The 19,193-nt window shown below is 52.6% G+C and overlaps 1 protein-coding gene across 1 annotated transcript; it reads right to left on the bottom strand.

Moving 5' to 3' along the window:
• Window positions 1-3,959: 3,959 nt before the first annotated feature.
• DLX2 (distal-less homeobox 2) lies at window positions 3,960-6,938 on the bottom strand (the record flags this gene model as incomplete). The annotated part of the gene is made up of 3 exons (XM_081096340.1): window positions 3,960-5,451; window positions 5,902-6,086; window positions 6,560-6,938. The coding sequence occupies 3 exons, from the start codon at window positions 6,936-6,938 to the stop codon at window positions 5,032-5,034; spliced, it is 984 nt and encodes a 327-aa protein (XP_080952466.1). The 3' UTR covers window positions 3,960-5,031.
• Between the last annotated feature and the right edge of the window lie 12,255 nt (window positions 6,939-19,193).

The following is a 19,193-nucleotide window of genomic DNA, read 5'->3' as shown; positions in this document are numbered from 1 at the left end:
AAACGTCTGTGTAGAGACTGTGCCTGCGTTCTCTCGTGAAGGCGCCCAGGAACTGCTCCTGCAAGACCCGCCTGCGCTTTCTTTTCTTGAAACATAGTGTCTCCCTCGCCCCGCCCGGCCCCGGGCCCCAGGGAGGAATGTAACATCTTGTAATGTGGCAATCACTGACAAACCAGTACCCGGGAGGGGAGCTCCCGCCAGGGAGGCCTGCGAGGGGCGCGGGGCCTCCGCATCTCCCCTCCCCCGCGCCGGTTTGTATTTAGGGGAAGGGGCGGGGCAGCGGGTAACGCTGGCGGGTCAGATCCCAGGTAGGGAGGGAGGATCTGACCCGGGGGAGGCTTTCCTGGGGCTGTTGTGGGTGGCTTGACCCCGCCAGAACCCGGCAGTCTCCGCAGAGCCCAGTCTGACGGGGCCAGGGGCGCGCCCCACCCACCCGCTTGCCGGACCTGGGACCCCAAAGTGAAGTGCAAAGGGACCGGTGTTTTGGGAGGAAGAGAGAGCTTAATTCTCAGAGGTTTCTGACCTTACAACAGACTTAAGGCACTGGTGGTCGTTGTTCCTGGGCGGGAAAGGAGCGGGCTGGTGTCCTTGGAGCGAGTGCTCTGGACTCGGACGGGGTAGAAGGAGGCAGGAGGCGGTGTCGGAGTGCGGGATGTGCTCCTGGGTTTTACAGTCAGTAGGGTGACTTTTTTTTTTTTTTAAGGCAAAGGGGCTTCTGCTCCCCGTCCCCCTTCGCGGGGGGGAGGGGGGGTTCTAACAGTGGAGGGGACTATTCATCCACTCCCAACACTCCTCACTGTATCCCTTTTCCTCCTCCCCCTTCCACTACACAACTGTTTGTAAACAAAGCTGCCGTCTGATGGGGCTCCCTCTGCCCCCATCAAACTTGATACGTCTCCCAAACTCGCCCCACCAGTCTCGGAAATCCTTACACAGGACGGATATTCACAATTTTCACAAGTAATCCTGAAAGGAGGCTGAGAGGAAACTTCCTAAACGGTCCCACATTGCAGCCGCTCTGATTAGGCCCAGGATTCGCCCCCTTTCTTCTCTGCACTCCCCTGCCCGCCAGCCTCAGGAATTCGGCGCAGCGGGAGGGGTGTGTGTCCACGCTCTGGGGAGTACGTAGGACTGGGGGTGGGGGCGGGCGGGGGCGCGCACGCTGGGGGTGTGGGTGGTGGTGAGGTGGGGGGGGGCGGGAATCGGAGGGGTGGCGGGTGCGTTCCGGCAGCCAGCCTCGGAAATTGGGACTCAGCGCCCCACAGGAGTTTGGAGCAACCCCGCCACGAGGTGGAGCGGAGCGGGTCGGACACCCCTGACTCTTCCGCTTCCCGCCCCGGGCTTCCCAGCGCTTGTCATATTCAGAATCGGGCCTGATATTTCACACGAGCGAATGGGAGGGGAATGCAATGAAGATTTATGTGTGTTCCCAGCGCGGCTGGGTTCCCAGTGCAGGGAGACGAGATCGCTGCTTCCCTTGTCCATTTTTCACTCGCGCTTTGGGGAGCGCAGTCGGGCGCAGGGGGGCGGGGGGCGGGGAGAGCTAGTCTGCTGGCGGCGGGCTGATCACAGGGCTCCGAGTCTCCCAGCGGGCCGCGAGGCTGTGAGAAAGGCTTGCCAGCGCTTCGCCCCCGGCAGGGCTGGTGCCGACCCCCGCCTCCCCAGCCCAGCTCTGTTTCTCCCCTCGCTCACCCGCCCCTCACCCCTCCCGTCTGCTCACTTCTAGATCTGAGGCGCATCCTCGCTTCCCCCTCTCTTTGCCTTCTCCTTGTCTGCGGAAACGCCCCCTTCCTCTGGCCCCTGCACCCTTCTGCCCTCTGCTTCCAGCGGGCTTCCCAGGGAAAGGCGCGCCGTGGCCCTACCCGACCCCTCTGCCGCCGGGTGCCAGGTTTGGTGACTCCGGCAAGTCTGTGGGGCCTCGGCCCACCCCGGAGCTGGGGCCGCCCGCCCTGCCGGCTCCCAGGCTCGCTCATGCCAAGGCCTGTTGCGTGATTCCAACTTGGGCTGACATTCCCTGCCCCGGGCGCTCCGGCGTAGGCCTCTTAATCATCTTGTCTGCTGCAGATCCTCTACACCAGCCAATTTACGGCCCCGTTTCTCCTTGCTGGTTTCAGGGGGGGGTGGGGAGGGGAGTGCGCGCAAAGGAGGGGAGGGCACAGTAAACCGCAGGGTGAAGCCTGGCACCAGCTATTGGCACTCAAAGAAAACCACGGAATTTGGAGCTGGGGGGAGGGAGGGCTGGGATGGGGTCTGCGAGGCAGCGGCTGCTTAGGGAAGCCAGAATCGCGGGGTCAATGGGATTCAGCCCAGACCTCCTCAGCCTGGGAAAACACGCAGGAATGCAAGCGGACGCAGGGTTGTGTAACCTAACTGCCTTCTGCAGAGCCCCAACTCCCTGCACCACACTCGGTTGTAAAGCAGGCTCGGTGCAGGCCCCAAAACAATCTGGCCAGAAAAATTGGAATTCCGCTCCGGATGATGCCACTGAGCCTAGAGACACTCACTCCTGTCTGATGTCTGTCTTTTTGGCAGAGGTGAGTTAAGACACACAACAAGGATGAACGGAGTCGCCATTCTAGAGAAGAGGAGGCCTGGGACCGGCAAGCAGGGTTGTCTGGCTTGCCAACCTCCTCTCCAGGAGAATCCAGCCCCGGTGGAAAGGATGCCCAAGGTTAAGCCTTTCATGTCTGAAAGCTCAGGAGGTCTCCCAGCCTTAGCGTGCTGCTCCTCCACACAAGAGGACGTTGGAAAGGCCTCTGGCTAACTCTGGGCCTCCTAATTGCAAGCAAACGTAAAGCCCTCTTGTTTGGGGGCACTGGGCTCAAGCATTATAACTACTCATAGCAAAAATGTATTGAGTGCTTACTATGTGCCAGGCACTGTGTTACATCATGGCCTCATTAAATGCTCACGACTCTGAGACAGCTGTTTTTATTTCTCCTATCTTAGAGGTATGCACCCCACAACACAGAGGTGAGGCGGGTAGCCCAAAGTCACACAGCTCGTGAGTGAAGCCAGGAAGCTTCCAACGGCAGGCCCCAGGGCTTCCAAGAAAAAGGAACTTTAAGTTCAGGCCTGCGTTACTCACCTACCCCTGGCTTTTGCAGAGAATGCCAGAAAGTAGGGTCACTTCCAAAGCTGGAAGCTAGTTGGGTGGGACCCAAGGTGGAGAGCAGAGCTGAATGATGTGCGAACCTTTCTCCTCAGGGAATGTGAGGTGGGAAGAGGCCACTGCCTACGCACTGAGCATCCGTCTCCACGTGAGTGTGCCTGTGTGCACGAGTGTGCATAGTGAGCGTGTATATCACTGTGTGTGCATCTGTGTCGCGGGGTATGGTTCAGTGTGACTGTGTGCCTGAGAGCGCGTGGCAGTATCCATGTGTCTGGGAGGTTACGGTGCGGGATGGATGTGCGCTGGGGAAGCCCTGTGCCTGAGGTCGCCCTGCATTCCAGAGCAAGCCAACCGCGTCTCCCGAGGGCCTGGGTGACTCACTGAGTTCTGCACTCAGCCAACCCCAGAAGGGCTGCGGGGCAAACAGGGGAGGGGCCCATGTAGGGGTTTGACCCCCGGCTTCCACTGCGCTGGGGCTCCGGCTGCAGGTTCCCCGCGGGGGCTCGGATGCCCCGCTGGGCCAGCACCTTGGACGCGGAGGCGGCGGAGACCTCCCAGGCGCAGGGCGCCGGCGCCGGCGGGGCAGAAAGGGCGGAGACGGGAGCCGCCGGGCGCTGAGTGACTCACTGCGCCTCCAGCAGACGAACCCCGCGTCCAGACGCGGATGGGGGCAGAGCGCGAACATTCCACGGGGCCTGAGGAGCGAGCCTGTCCTGGCCTCACCGCAACTCGCTGCTCCCACAGCCGCAGGAAGATGTACATGTCACCCTTGGTTGGCCAGGATCCCCGCCTGGGAAGGGGCTGGAGGCTCCAGGCCGTGCGTGCCACCAAGGTGAAAACGCACACATCCAATGAAAACAATAATTTATTTAAATAATATATTCATAGTGTAAAGTCAACATGAAGAGCATGTTGTTTTCATAATAAATAACCCCCAAATACCTTTCATTTCAAGAACAAAGACTTCAGGATAAGATATAACAAATCCAGATCAGTAGCTTAGCTTAACTGAGAACATTTTTAAGGGACAAATAAAACGGAGGGGTTGCTGAGGTCACTGCTAAACCGGAGAGTTCACAAGTGAGGGTTTACAAAACAGTCTGAAAAGATGAGTATTTTATACAAATACATCAGTGGGGAAACCTGCACGGACACCTTTATTTACAAACTCTATGTCGAAGTCCCGGCTAATAACCCTGAATAGGTTTTAAAAAAGATAATTTAAACACATTTTTTTTGCAGTGTCCACATATTAAAAAATCATTTTTCCCCCCAACATCAAAATGAGGTCATCCGCAAAGGCACCTAAACTTTTAAAAAATAAAAATAAAAACTCCACTGGTGATGGATGAGGAGAGAGCTCAGGGGAGAGTTCGCGGCTGGGAGAGAGCTCCGCGGGCTGGGAACGGCAGAGCAGAAAAAGCGGCGGACGGGCGGGCGGCCGGTCACAAGGCTGTGTGGGGGCGGGCGGGCAGGACGCCGGGGTCACAACCCGGGCGGACTGCGCGGAGCCCGGGGGCCGGCGAGGAGAAAGGAGCTTCAGAGCGCCCGGAGGCCTGGCGGGCGGGGGAGGAGTCCTTTCCCGGACCCAGCGCGCTGCCCGCGGCGAGGACGGCGCCGGACAGCCTCGCAGGGAGGGGAGGAGAGCAGAGGCCGGTCTGAGGCGGGGCTCGGGTCGGCAGGGCGGCCGTGGCCCGCGGCCTTCCCCACGCAGCTACCCGGGACCTCCGAGAGGAGCCTTCCAATTCCCGGTGGCTCAGTGGCCGCACAAGGGAGCAGGGCTCGGGGCAGGCCATCCCGGGCCACCACCCCCGGCAGGGGTGGCATCGGCGAGCCGGCGGGAGAGACCCCCCTCTGGCTTGGGGGCGAGCACTGAGGATAACGGGTCTCTGCTCTGTCTCTGGCGCAGTCTCCCGGGGTTAGAAAATCGTCCCGGCGCTCACCGGGGCGCCCCCGCCGCCTGGGTGGTGGTGGTGGTGGTGGTGGTGGTGGTGGTGGTGTGGCTGCGGGGTCTGGGTGGGGTGCAGCAGCGGCGCCGCGGCCTGCAGATGGGAGGCCGAGCCCGAGGCCTGGGGGTACCACGGGTAGCTGCCCAGGAAAGCCGAGGCCGCGCTGCTGGGGCTGGAGCCCGAGCTGCCCGCGCCGCTCCCGCCGCTGCCCGGGCCGCCGCCGCCCCCGATCCGCTGCGGCGCGCCGAAGTCCCAGGAGGCCGGCGCCGAGACCGGCGGCGAAGCACACGGCGGCGAGGCGCTGGCCCCAGGGTGCTGCTCCGAGGGGATCTCACCGCTTTTCCACATCTTCTTGAACTTGGACCGGCGGTTCTGGAACCAGATTTTGACCTTTGTGGAGAAGGGACCGGAGCATTAGTGGAGGAAACCCGGCACCGGGCAGGGGAGGGAGGAAGCGTAGAAAGCCCAACAGCGAGAGGTGGGCACCGAGCACCTGGGCAGGGAGGCGGCGATGGCCCCTGCCCCTCTGGTTAGCCATCGCCACAAGCCCGGACAGCTGGTGTGCGCGGTGCTGCTGTGACAGCGGGAGGGGGTCAGGGGGGCCGATAAATTTACCCGCTTAATCGGTAGTGCGGAGTAAGACTACGGAGCACCGGGACTCAGCTTCGAGTGCAGAAGTTTAGGCCGCTCAAGAAGTGGGCCTCGAAATCCTTTAAATTATTTTAAAAATATATTTAAAGAAATTTTGTTTTGAATCTGTCTTCTTCCCAGCCACCCCGGACAGACCCCCCCTCCCCCCCGTCCCTCTTCCTGCCCCCACGCCCAGCGGCGAGCGCTCACCTGGGTCTGGGTGAGGCCCAGGGACGCGGCCAGCTCAGCTCGCTCGGGCAGCGCCAGGTACTGAGTCTTTTGGAAACGCCGCTGAAGAGCCGCCAGCTGGAAGCTGGAGTAGATGGTGCGGGGTTTCCGGACTTTCTTTGGCTTCCCGTTCACGATCCGAATTTCAGGCTCGAGGTCCTCTTTCTCTGCAACGATCCGGATTCCTGAGAATCGCGCAACCCGGGAGCCCAAGAGTTCCCGCCCGCAGCAAGGCCCGGCGTGGGACTTGGCCGGAGCCGGGAGGGGGACACTCAGGCGCAACTTCGCAATGCGCGGACCCCTGCCGCCCTCAAACCCTGGAGCTGGGCCCACCAGCGAAGGGGAAGACAAGCGCATACGGGAGAGAAAGAAGCAGGTGGCGAGGAAATGAGGTTACCAGGAGGCATGCACCACGCCCCCCCCTCCCCCAGGCCACCCGGTAGGACCCGCTGAGCACCGAGGGACGTACCCAGGGACCCTCGGCAGATTGGAGGTTGAGAATGGTGAGGGCGCGGGGCGGGCCGGGAGCAGGTAGTGTGAGAGGCCCGGCTCCGGAGAGATCCCCGCCCCAAATATTTTTATCCCACCCATGGCAGTAGCTAGGCCGACTTGGCACCCTTGACGCCAGCGTTATGCTCACCAGGTTCGTTGTTGGCCGGGGACGAACTTGTCCCATAGGGCGCGTAAGAGGTGTAGGCGGTGTATCCCAGGTCGTAGCCACTCTTGGTGGAATAAGGGACGTTGCTGAGGCCGCTGGCGTGGTACTGGTAGGAACCCATGTTCGGGTAGGGCGAGCCCCCGCCGCCGCCGCCGCCCGCCGGGTGCTGCTGGTTGGTGTAGTAGCTGCTGTCGGTAGCCGTGGACACCGGGAGGGTCGGCGACTCCTGGGGCTTGTGGAGGCTGCTGCCGGGGCCCGCGCCGCCTCCGCTCGGGGGCTGCTGGGGCTGGTGGAACGTGCTGGAGGCCGTGATCTGGGTCGAGTGCATATCAGCCACCAAACTGTCAAAGACTCCAGTCATCCTGGCCCGGGACGGGGAAGAGCAGGGGTGGCGGGCGCGAGGGGGGAAGCGAGGCGCCTCCTCCGTCTCTCCCGGTCCCCTCCGGCAGCCAATGTAATAACGGGGTGGGTGGGTGGGAAGGAAAACAAGAAATGTGGCAATGGTCTAGCCTAGGCAACTCCTCCTCCGGGGGAGGCGATCACCGTGCACAGCTCGGGACAGCCGCCGTCGGCCTCATCCTCTCTCGGCCTCTCGGCCCGTTCGGCTTCTTGCCCGACGTCGGCTCGGGCGGGGCCGGCAGTGGAGGGGGGTCGGGGGTGGCGGGGCTGGGCCGGGGCTCCGGGAGGCGGGAGCAGGTGAGCAGCCCGCTGCGGCTTTACGATTGTCTGCGGGGCGGGCTCCTGCAGGGTGGGCATTTAACACTTGTCACGTGAACCCAGGCAACGTCACCTAGCAACAGCCAATCAGAAGCGCCAGCCCGCGGGGCCACCGGCGCCCAGGATCGCCAGGCGGGCGGGGGCGGGTGTCACAGGGCCGGCGCGGCGGCTGCTGTGGTCGCGGGTGCAGACCGGCGGCTGCTGAATGGGAGCAGCGCGGCGAGGGCTGGGAGCGGGGCGGGGCGTGAGCGTGGCCGGCGGCTGGAGGACAGAGGGCGTGAAGACGGAGACTGGCATTTCCCCTTCTGCGTACAAGTACCAACCAATTCCAGTGAGGTCGGCTTTCGAACATTGATCCAAAGAAAGCGGTGCCCAGAGCCAGGCCAGTTCTAGCACCGCTTTTCCTCGAAGTGCCTGGCACTTCCTTTTCGTGTCAGCCACTCTGCACTCGACGTAGTCAGTTGATTTAAATTATCCATAAACCACGTACTGTATAATAATACCTGCTTCCTAACCAACCCGCAGGGATATTAGGACAATTAATTAGATGGTATTTAAACGATAGTCCTTGTTGCTTGAGAGAAAAGCTATATAAATTCAAAGGTGTTATTGCTATTGATGTACTATTTGACATCATTCTCCCTCGTACTTTACTGACACGTGGCGAGTGTGTTGTTGGACGCCCGAAAAGCCATCATGGGGATTTCCTCTCTGGGTTGGAAAGCTAGACTGACCAGATGGTCTTCAAAGTGAATGTTTACTCTAAATTCTGTGTTTTTACTAAAGAGGAAATGGAATGATACTTAGGTGAGAGAGTCATCTCCATACTGCAAGTTTTGGTAAACTTACAGAAACAAATAGAAAAGTTTTCTCTCATGCATGTAACCCTACTTTACAGTTTTGCACTGTTCCACCCTATGGTTGAAATTTCTTCTTTTAAGTCGGAAGTGGCGACTTGCTCTCTCTCTCTATTTCCGGGTGGCTGGGAATGGTGGTCCGAAGTTGGGGGACGCCAGCCTTCACTGGACTCCCAAGCCCGCGGTTCCTTTGGCACTACCTGCCTTGTGGCGCCACCTTCTGGGCTGTGCATGCTTGCGGCGGGCCCAGGAGACGGTCTAATCGCGCCGAGGCGCCAGTCTCTGAAACCCCACAAAAGAACAAAACAGTAATTAAAAGCCACAAAATTGTGCTAGTGCGCGCCATCTGAAGCACCCCCTTCCTAAAGACATAACGTGTAGCTGAAAGAACTTGTTACAACAACTGTCTAATGGAAAACAAGTTGATACTTTGAAAAATAGGATCTTTGGTCGTCTTCCCCAGAAAAAGCAAATGTGTAATTAAAACTACAGCAGCCACACAGCTCAGCCTCCGCGGAATAATGAGGAAGGTAATCCGCCTTCAAATCTGCCTGGATTTCGTTCCCAGCCTTCCTTCTGGCTCACGGAGAAGGGTGAGCTGCTTAGAAAGGCGTTGGGAGGTGGGGCTTGCTTACCACCACAGGACCACACTGCCTCAGCGCTGCACGCAGCCTGCTGCTCTGGGGGCCCCAGAAACAAAATTAAGCTCTAGAATAGATATTGAGTCAGATTGCCTTTTGGAGTCTGGGCTCCCAATTCCAAGTCTTACGTCCCCACAGTGGAAGTTGCTTTGACCAAATATAGAAACTACCAGAAAATGAAATCTAAAAGATCCATTAGCAATCCTCTCGCCTTCTCGGTGCTCCTTTGTTCTCACCCGAGCATGTCCTCCAGACTTTTTCGCGATGTAAATCTGTTGGATTTTATTATCTGTGTGAACCTCCATTAACAGCCTAAAGTGCAGGCCAGCTGAAATCCAGAAAATGTCATCTTCCTGCTCTGAGAGGCATTCTTTCCTGCCTCGACATAGTAGCTCTGGGAACCTGCATGTTCTGAATCTCTGTGGGTTCCTTCTAAGGCACTGGGAGAGGGCGGGAAGGGGGGGGGGGTTGTTGTATGGGAGACTCCCATTTCCACCTTTCCAGGACCACACCGGTCCTGCTCTCATGTTGACACAGCAGGAATAAGCTGTAAAGAGAGTGGATGACCCTCAAGGCTCTGCCCTCTGCTGCCCTGGCATCGCCCAGCCACACCCTCACGTCTCCTTTGCCTTCAGCTCAAAGACTGTCTCAGATTTACCGTCTTTATGGGTCCCTTGCTCTACCTCTCTCTCCATCATCTCCCCCATGAACTTGAGGGTCTCAATCAGCCACTTCCCTCCCACCCACTGTGCCAGGCACTGTGCCAGGTGCTGCTAAATTCTGTCCTCCAGTAGCTTACAGTCAAGTGGTAAAAGCAGATATATTGCCATAAATGAATAATAATGGGTAGCATTTAGTTATTGAGAGTTTGCTGAGCACCAGGAGTTCTGTCAAGCCCTTTGCCTTCCTTATCTCACTGACCCCTGGGTCCTATGTGGTGGGTACAAAATTATTCATATCGAGGCAGCCAAGGCTTAGCGAGACCAAATCACTTGCTTTAAGGACAGAGACAGGACTGGAACTCAGGTCTGGGGCACAGAAGCAAGGCCACTGCGGATCCAGGCTGGGGAATCGCTGTAGAAGCTGCTCCACACCCACCTCTACCCAGTTAGGTGTGTGTGTGGGGGGGCTGGGGGGGGGCGGGGGGGGGAGGGGAGGACTGGATGTGGTGAGCACAGGGGTCAAGTGCAAAGGGACATTGACAGTCTGAAGTCTAGCGTGCCCCTCTGGCCCCAAAAGTGGACTGGAAGGAGATATTTCTCCTCCTGGAGACCCGCAGACCCGCAGGGGCCCATGCGCGGGAGGGATCCCCAGACCGACCCTGGGAAGATGCAGAACAGTCTTGAGGGTCATGGAGTGGTGGGGAGGCAGGCACCCCTGGGCCTGCAGGCGAACCCAAGTTTGAAAGGGATGTTTTGCGCCTGCTGCAGATTAGCTGTGCTGCCTGCTGGAGTGTGAATTAAACCCAAAGGGCTTTGGGAAAATGGGCACACACTCAACAGTCACAGCCAGGACCCTTCAGTGGCTGGGTCACGGCATTGGGTTGTTAGTTCAAATGGAACCAATAATATCAATCTACAACTTAGCTTTGTAATAACATGGGCAAGAAGAACACAGCTGAGGACTGAGAAGTAAGCAAAAAGAATGTCTTAAAAAAAAAAAGTCTTGAAATGGTCCAAAATAACATCTCAAAGTCCTCTTAAGCTTGTATACTCTCCTCAAAGGAAAGCTATTTGAACCCTTTTAGTGGGAAGTTTCCTGCTTTATTCTGTTTTCCTCTTTTAAGTTATTTCGTTAAGTAGAGGCACGATGCACGAAATTCGTGCAAGAGTAGGCCTTCCTTCTCCCGGCTGCCGGCACCGGCTTCCCTCTGGCACCCAGGATCTCGGCTTCCCTCACAGCTCCAGCTTTGGACATCCGGTCTAATTAGCATATTACACTTTTATTATTATAGATAGTACTTCTTGCCTTTGCACTGTCTTTACCTTGGCTCATCCCATTAGCTTAAGTACTGTGGATCCAAAAGAGACTGTAGTAGGGAGTGGGCTGATCATCTCATGACAACTCCTAAGCATAATAAGCATGTGCCCAAGGCAAGAGTAACACTGACATGGAGGGGAGGGCCCACATGGCAGGGTGACAAAATCTCTGCAACCCAGAACCTTTAAAAGGAAACACATATGATTTGGCTTAGACCTGCCAGAACCTCACTAACGATCATTTTAAAACTTATGTTCCTAACAATAACAACCAGCTGTGTTAACCTATTTCTATTCGTGGACTGAATGCACCTAGAAATCAAATGGTTTGACTTCTATGTTTGGCTCCCAATTTAATCTCTGGTTTTCACAGATAAAAGATGTTCTGACTTTTTCTGCAATTTGCTGACAAAGTCATCACACTCTGACTCCAAGCTCATATTAGTAACAGCAGCTAAGTTGCTTTATTTAAAAAAAAAAAAAAAAAAGATGCCAGCCTGGCCAGTGGTTGAACATCAACCTATGATTCCTGGTCAGGGCACATGCCTGGGTTGCCGGCTCAATTCCCTGTGAGGGGCGTACAGGAGGCAGCCAATCAGTGATCCTCTCTCATCATTGATGTTTCTATCTCTCCCTTCCTCTCTGAAATCATCTCTGAAGGTCTCATCCCGGTTCTCTTGTTCTCTTCTAACTAGAAAACAAGAGACTGTGTGTGATGTAAGAGAAAAGGAGAGACAGAGAAAGGAAAGCAGAAGTTACTGCGGTTGGAGAATCCAGTAAAGACTTGAGGCATTGATTCTGATAATGCAGACACAAATCTGGGTTTGACCAAATTATCTGATGACCACATCACACTATCCAAGCGATTTCCTCACTTTGGTCTCAAGTCAGGGAAACAGTATCATAGAAATTGACATTTTGTCCACAGTTCAGAGCAGACTGATGGCACTCTTTATAGTGCTCTGAGAGGAGTTAAGGGGAAACTCAGAACGAGTTGGGGGGAATAGAGGTGCCTCCTTTCTGCCAAACTACCTCCTCTGCCTCAGGGCAACTTCCTTCCTCTTTTCTGCTTTCTGTTTTCTCTCTCAGCCCAGGCATTCTTTTAATCTTCCGGAACTTAGAGAAGGATGGGGAAGGAGGGGAGCTCAGTGTCTCTGAGCAAGAAGAACACAGCTGAGGACCGGGAAATAAACAAAAAGAATGTCTTGAAATGCCTTCTTGCTTTGGGTCCCGTGCCCACCAGGTTGTCCCCCGAGTTTATCAAGTCACACTGTCGTCTCCCCTGTGGAAGCCTCGCAGCAACCTTGTCAGGCAGTGATAGAACGGGCGGGGTCATCATTCCCATTGTGTGGATGGACACTGAGGCTAGAGCAGGCACCACTTTCTCTGAGTTAGGTACCCCTCCTTTCTCTGTTGCCATAGCGCAGGTCACAGGGCGCTTACTGTGAGCCTTCTTTGAGCAGCTCTGAGTCTCCAGCAGACCCCGAGGGGCCTGGAGAAAGGTCACTGCGCCTTGCTTTCAGCCACTTGCCCCATGGCTGGGCAGGGTCAGGGTTTCAGGACTTGGCACAGCCCAGTGCACTGACTCTGCTTGACCATTGGGCATCCTTCCTTATTCAGAAAGCAGACCCTGAGGGGTGTGGTGGGGGAGGGGTTGCCCCGTGCCAGGCAGGGGTGCCCTTTGCTCAGAGTGATAGGCCCATTCTCACTTGTCTGTTCCAGCCAAATCAGCACACTTTGGCTGGACTGCCCCCACTCTGCACTCTCTCACCTAGAGTCCCAGAGACATGGGTTGCCGGGCCATTGGTCGGAGATCAATTTATTCTCCAGAAAAGGTAGACTGCTAATGAGCCTTGCCTAGTGGTGCCTTGTATAAGATGACATCCCCTGGTTATTTAGGGCTTCATCTACAACAGCCCAATTCATAGTAGAGCCAACACATTGTACATATTAGTATAAGTGAAGTGCTGTTTGCTTGAAAAAAAAAAAGAAAAGAAAACTTTATCCTAACATAATAACTAAACCCTCAGACTCTCCACAGAGAGAGATCCTGTGAAGGAAGTGGCAGCAAAACTTTGCAGCCTGGACTCTTGTACCGTAATAGTTTCACCTTGGACATTTCTCACTACTGGGGTAATTACTTGCCCCAGTTGAGCTCAATGGAAGGTTCCATTGCACTCCTTTTTTTTTTTTTTTTTTTTCCATTACACCTGTGATACTCTGACCATCTGGCCTCTTAATCATCATAATCCAAAGAACAGCTGAGGAAATCCTGAGATGTTTAAACAAGGTTTTACTAAAGTCTTGGGATAGCAAAAGGGAAATATCAAAAGTAACCTGGACGCAGATGATGAAATGTCATAAACTCTTTGTGGGTATGGACCACCTATATCTTGTATGCTGAATCCCCATCACCTAGTGAGAGACTGAATGAAAAAAAGTAACATATAAGAGACTTAAATGATAACTTAGAGTTAACTAAGTAAGCAGTTGAGAGAAGAACATTATAGGAAGAAGGAATAGTATATGCAGAGTTCAGAGTCTAAAAAGAACATTTGAAGATCCAAAAGAAGGCCAACTGGGTTGGACCACAGTGAGTGAGAAGAGGTTTCAAGATGGGGCTGGCAAGGTATGCTTAATTTCTGACTGGTCCTTTTCCATATTTTTGGAGGTTTCTAGAAGATTCTTGAGTAACCTTATAACTGTGGTTTTGAATTCTATATTCAGTAGTTTGCTTTCTTCCATTTCTTTCATTTGTGACATGTTTCTTTGTCTCCACATTTTGGCTACTTCCCTGTGTTTGTTTCTATGTATTGGGTAGAGCTGCTAAGTCTCCTTGAGTTGGTAGAGTGGCCTTGTGTAGTAGGTATTCTGTAGGACCCAGTGGCTCAGCCTCCCCAGTCACCTGAGCTGGGAACTCTGGGTGCACCTCTTTGTGGCCTGTGTGCACAGTCTTGTTGTAGTTGAGCCTTGATTGCTGTTGGTGTCACTGGAGGAATTGACCTCCAGGCCAATTGGCTGTGGGGACCAGCTGTGACTACAGTGGGAGAGCTGCTGTGCAGGAGACACCCCTGTGGAGCAGGACTTGCTTCAGTGGGGCTTTGGTGCTTGCTGAGTCTGCCCCTTGAGTGTGTCCTTGTGGATGTGTAGAGTTGTAATCTGGTATGGTCTGACACTGAACACTGGGTACACTGGTTCTTGGGTCTCCAGGGAGGTGTAAAGTCAGCCACTGCCTTGGGCCACCCAGCAGGAGCTACAGAGAGATCTACAGATTCCTCCTCTTTGTATTTGGTTTGGAAGTACCCAGATATGGCTCAGCTGTGAATCAAGGCAGGCTGGTGCTGGTGCCAGGTCTTGGGCCTTTTATTGATAGGTTTGGGGCTCCCAGCCCCAGCTTCAGCTTGCTTGAGAGATTTTAGCCTGAGCAAGGACAGGCCATTCATATGCAAAAGCTGCTGCACACAGCTTGGGTGAGGTTGTAAATTGGATGAGGTGGGGTCTTAGGGAATCACCAGGGTGGAGCAAACAGAAATGGCTGCCAGTCAACACTGCAACCCAGAAGGTCCTAGCATAGGAACAATGATCCCTGTGAGCACCTTTGTCTGGGAGAAAGCAGCCCCCAAGTTCCTGCCCCAATGCCAGATAATCCAGTTCCTCCTTGTAAGTGTCTGGGTCCCCCAGAGCCTCTCCCTGGTGCTGGAGCTCAGAGGAAGCGGGAGCTTATAAGTTCAGTTCACGGTGCCGGCCTTTTAAGAGGAACAACTGGGTCTCCAGCAGCCTCTGTGCCACTGAGTCCCAATCCGCACTGTTTTTTACAGCCCGTAGTTCTTACTGCCGGTAGGGACTTCTTTTCCCAGCTCTGGGACCCTGGGCTGGGACCCCTTGCTTCTCTGGGTGGCCTCCGCAGAGATGATCTCCCTCCCCCCAATTAAAAAAGCTACATACGTAGGTGCCGGACCAGCCCATTCACCTCTGCACCTCCTACCAGTCTCAGTGTGCTTTCTTCTTCACTTCTCTAGTTGGAGGGCTTCCATTCAGCCAGCTTTCCAGTGGTTCTGAATGATGGCTGTTCTGTATTTTAGTTGTAATTTTGATGAGATTGTGGGAGGCAGTGAGTACAAGCATTTACCTACACCACCATCTTTCTCAATCTCCAAATTTAATTTTTTTTTTAAAAATAAAGTTTTATTAGAATATAACCATACTCGAAACTGGTGAATATAATAGAACCAGGGGCATAGAAAGGGAGAGAACTGACAATTCTTGGGGGGAAAGGGGTATGGGGGTGCAGGAAAAGACTGGACAAAAATCGTACACCTATGGATGAGGACAGTGGGAGGGGTAAGGGCAGAGGGTAGGGTGGGAACTGGGTGGAGGAGAGCTATGAGGGGAAAAAAGAGGAACAACTGTAATAATCTGAACAATAAAGATTTAATTAAAAAAAACAGTATATTATGTAAAAAAGAGGAATATAACCATACTCGTTTTAATTTAAATATATTTGATATAACATTATGTAAATTTATGGCATATAAAATGTTGATTTGACATATATTCTAATAAAATTACCACTGTAGTTATAGTTAGCACCTTTGTCACATAGTTATCAACTCTGAGTTTAATTTTAAACATACTGATTTGAGGTATCTTTATCATTTAGCTATTGCTATGTCAAAAACTATACCAAAACTCGGTAGCTTCAAACAGTAAGCATTTTTTATTGTTCATAAATCAATTAATCAGCTGATCAGGGCCAGGTTCAGCTGATCTTGCATAGCTTGCTCATGTGTCTGTGGTGGGCTGAGTGGTCAGTTGAAAGCTGGCTTGTCAGGAGTGGCCTCAGTCACATGGCCGGTAGTTAGTTGGCCGGCAGCTGAGACGAGGGTGATTGGGCCACATGTCTCTCATCGTCTAGCAGACTGACCTGTGCTTGTTCCCATGGCAGTGGCAGGGTTCTGGGAAGGGGGAAAAATGCATATTCCTCTTGAGATCTAATCTTGGAATTTGCAAACTGTCACTTCCACTGCATTCTATTGGCCAAAGCAAGTCACCAGGCCAGGCCAGATTCAAAAGGGGAAGTGGGTTTAGGATGACCGATTCATCTTGATTTGGCCATGGCTTCTCTGGTTTTAGCACTCTAGGTCTCTTGTTCCCGGAAACCCCTCAGTCCTGGGAAAGTTGGAATGGCTACCCTAAGTAGACTCTACTTCTTGGTATGAAGAACTACAAAGTCACATTGCAAAGGGCCCAGTTATAGGGCAGGATAAAGAATTGGGACAGCCCTAGCTGGTTTGGCTCAGTGGATAGAGCATCGGCCTGCGGACTTAAAGGTCCCAGGTTCGATTCCAGTCAAGGGCATGTACCTGGGTTGCAGGCAATCCCCACTAGGTGTGCAGGAGGCAGCTGATCAATGTTTCTCTCTCATTAATGTTTCTACTTCTCTATCTCTTTCCCTTCCTCTCTGTAAAAAATCAATAAAATGTATTTAAAAAATATTTAGTAATGATTCTGTTGTTTCCCCTTTAATTTCATCAAATTTTTCTTTTTTTTAAAATATATTTTATTGATTTTTTACAGAGAGGAAGAGAGAGGGATAGAGAGTTAGAAATAGCCATCAGCTGCCTCCTGAACATCTCCTACTGGGGATGTGCCCGCAACCCTGGTACATGCCCTTGACCGGAATCGAACCTGGGACCCTTCAGTCTGCAGGCCGACGCTCTATCCACTGAGCCAAACCAGTTTCGGCCAAATTTTTCTTTATGTATCTTGAATTTTTTATATTAGGCCAACACATTTATGCCTTATGTCTTCCTGATTAATGTAGATCCTTTATCATTGTGAAATGTGTCACTATATCTCTGGTGATACTTGATCTTGAAGACTACTTTGTATGATAATAATATGGCCAGTCGCTTCCTTTTATTTTTATGGTTTGCAGGGTATATATTTGTTTACATTTTTCCTTTTAACCTATCTGTCTTTATATTTAAAGTGCCAAGTGCTATGTCAGAGTCCAGCCAGGAGACAGAAAGTACACAATAATTTCAACCAGGAAAGTTTAATATAAAGAATTATTAAGTAAAATTGGGGATTGGAATAATGAGGGATTGGCTAGTAAGAAGTGAAGAAAATTCTAAAGACCATAAGAATAGCAGATATAAGGAGTAGCCACTCCCCCTAAGGCAGAGATAGGGTGCCCAAGGAAGAGTTTCTCCTGTCCCTAATGCTCCCAACCCCCTCTTTAATTAATTTATTTTTTTAAATCCTCACTCAAGGATATTTTCCATTGATTTTTAGAGGATGGAAGAGAGAGGGAGAGACAGTGAGAAACATCGATGTGAGAGAAACAGCGACTGGTTGCCTCCTGCACGAGCCTGACCAGGGCCGGGGCGGGGGTGGAGCCTGCAAACACAGTACATGCCCTGGACTGGAATCAAACCCAGGACCCTTTGGTCACCAGGCTGATGCTCTATCCACTGAGCAAACTGGCTAGGGCCCAACCCCTTTCTTACCAGAGCTGAGAGCTAGACCTTGTTGGAGTGGGTGAATCCATGGCATGCAGATGGCAGAGAAGTCACTGTGGTGCTGCACCGACAGAATTTGTTGGAAATCACCCTCTGGAACTGGCCAGAAACTTGCCACCTAGGGAGGGGAGGAGAGTTATTCGTGCAGAGGGCGACTCAGCGGTGGTGGTTTTGCTCTGAAACTCCCCAGAGGGTGCTGGAGGAGCTGCTGGTTGCTGGGTGCCACTCACCACTGTGCCCCGGAGAAGCTGACAGTGATGCATGTGTCTTCTGAAAGAGCACTCAGAAGCCAGGAAGGAAAATGCTTTCTTCCTACAATGTTTCTGCAGGGCTTGCCACCAATAAAGCTTAATGTTGTACCTGGTGGCAAAGGGAAAATATGTAAACACATACGTGTTCATCGTTGCTATGTAAATTGTATGTCTTATTGTGATTATGGTAAAAAATGTTTGAAAGCCACCAGCTAAAAGACAGATATGAAGTAAGACCTGTTCCAGAAGACTTCAAATTCTCAGAGGACTTTCCCTGAGAGAAACAAATGTTTCTGGGGAGCTCCCCCCCCACCCCTGCCCCGCCCCGCCCCCGCCCCAGAGGAGTGAAAGGAGAGGATAAAAGCACTTGCTAAAAGCACAAGTTCTCTGCTGCAGAATCTCTAGGACTCTTGCTAAGACATTAAAATGGTGCTTCTTGGCTCAGAGGACCTCAGGGCAGAGCAGGAGAAATCTGCTCTTAACAAGTTCCCCAAGGTGATCCTTTGGCAAAGAAAAGTTTGAGAACTTTGGCCTCGAGGTTAGCATTCATTGAGCTTTGACTGAAGCCAGAGAGGTAAGTAATCTGTCAGAGGTCACGTAGATTAGAAGTGACAGGAAACCCACTGTTACATCACTGCCATCTAGACCCCATGTGAGTGTTGCCAGTTGCTCCAAACAAGTTCTTTTGGCCAAAGGATCCAGTTCAGGATCATTCATGCATCTATATTTTCATGACACTTTTGAAGGCGTGAACTAGGATTATCTGGGCCCTAAACTAAGCCCTAACTCTGAACCACTGAGTGGAGCAGGGCCTAAGATACCAAGTTTGCAGAGATAGGAAAGTCGATTACACCAAGCAATGGCTTGGCTGGGCTCCCCTCTGTTACCTGTGTGATTTCAGGCCTGTTTCACAAGTTCTCTGGGCTTTGATTTTGTTCTCTGTAAAATGAGGGTGTCTTGAGGGTTATGGACTGGGTTACAAGTTAGATGAGTCTTTGTGTTCTGTCCTTTTATTACACTCTGCCCTTTTTTCAAATGAAGGTAGTCATGACGGGATTGTTGGGGAGACCACAGGCCCTTTTGCAGCCAAACTAGGGGAGAGAGGGCCTCAAGGGCTAGGTGGAATGGAGGCCCGCTCTGAGAATAAAGGCCAGTCTCCTGGGGTTAGCAGGCAAGGACAGGAGAATGCAGAGGGCCTGTTTGGGCCTTGGAAGGGCTTCGGGATGAGCTTCGGAGGGCCTTTGTAAGGTTTCCCTGCACTCATGAGATCAGGGCAGTCCGCTTTTAACATGGTTACAGCGCATATCCAAAAGCCAGGGGACTCTATTTCCTCACTGGAATAGTTTGAGGATTTATGTTTTGAAGTACTTCAAGCATTTTAAGTAAAAAGTGTTGTAGGAGGGCAAAGAATCATTTGCTTACTTAATTTTCATGTTTACATAGCATTTGTTTTAAAGTAGTAAGAATCTAAATTTCAAATCGGGTTACAAAATCAGCCTTTACTTAAACTGGTAAGTGCATTTTAATGAGGCTTACTTTGAAATCACACATTTGCATATTGAAGTTTATGTGAGCCAACTTTTAGAGTATGATCTACAGAGCACAGGTTTTCTGGTGTTCTGAGAATGTAACAATTCGTTTGAGTTG

Source organism: Myotis nattereri (genome assembly GCF_964212035.1).
Source record: "Myotis nattereri genome assembly, chromosome: 7".
In the NCBI taxonomy this organism is placed as follows: domain Eukaryota; kingdom Metazoa; phylum Chordata; class Mammalia; order Chiroptera; family Vespertilionidae; genus Myotis; species Myotis nattereri.
This window is presented reverse-complemented; position numbering and strand designations above follow the sequence as displayed.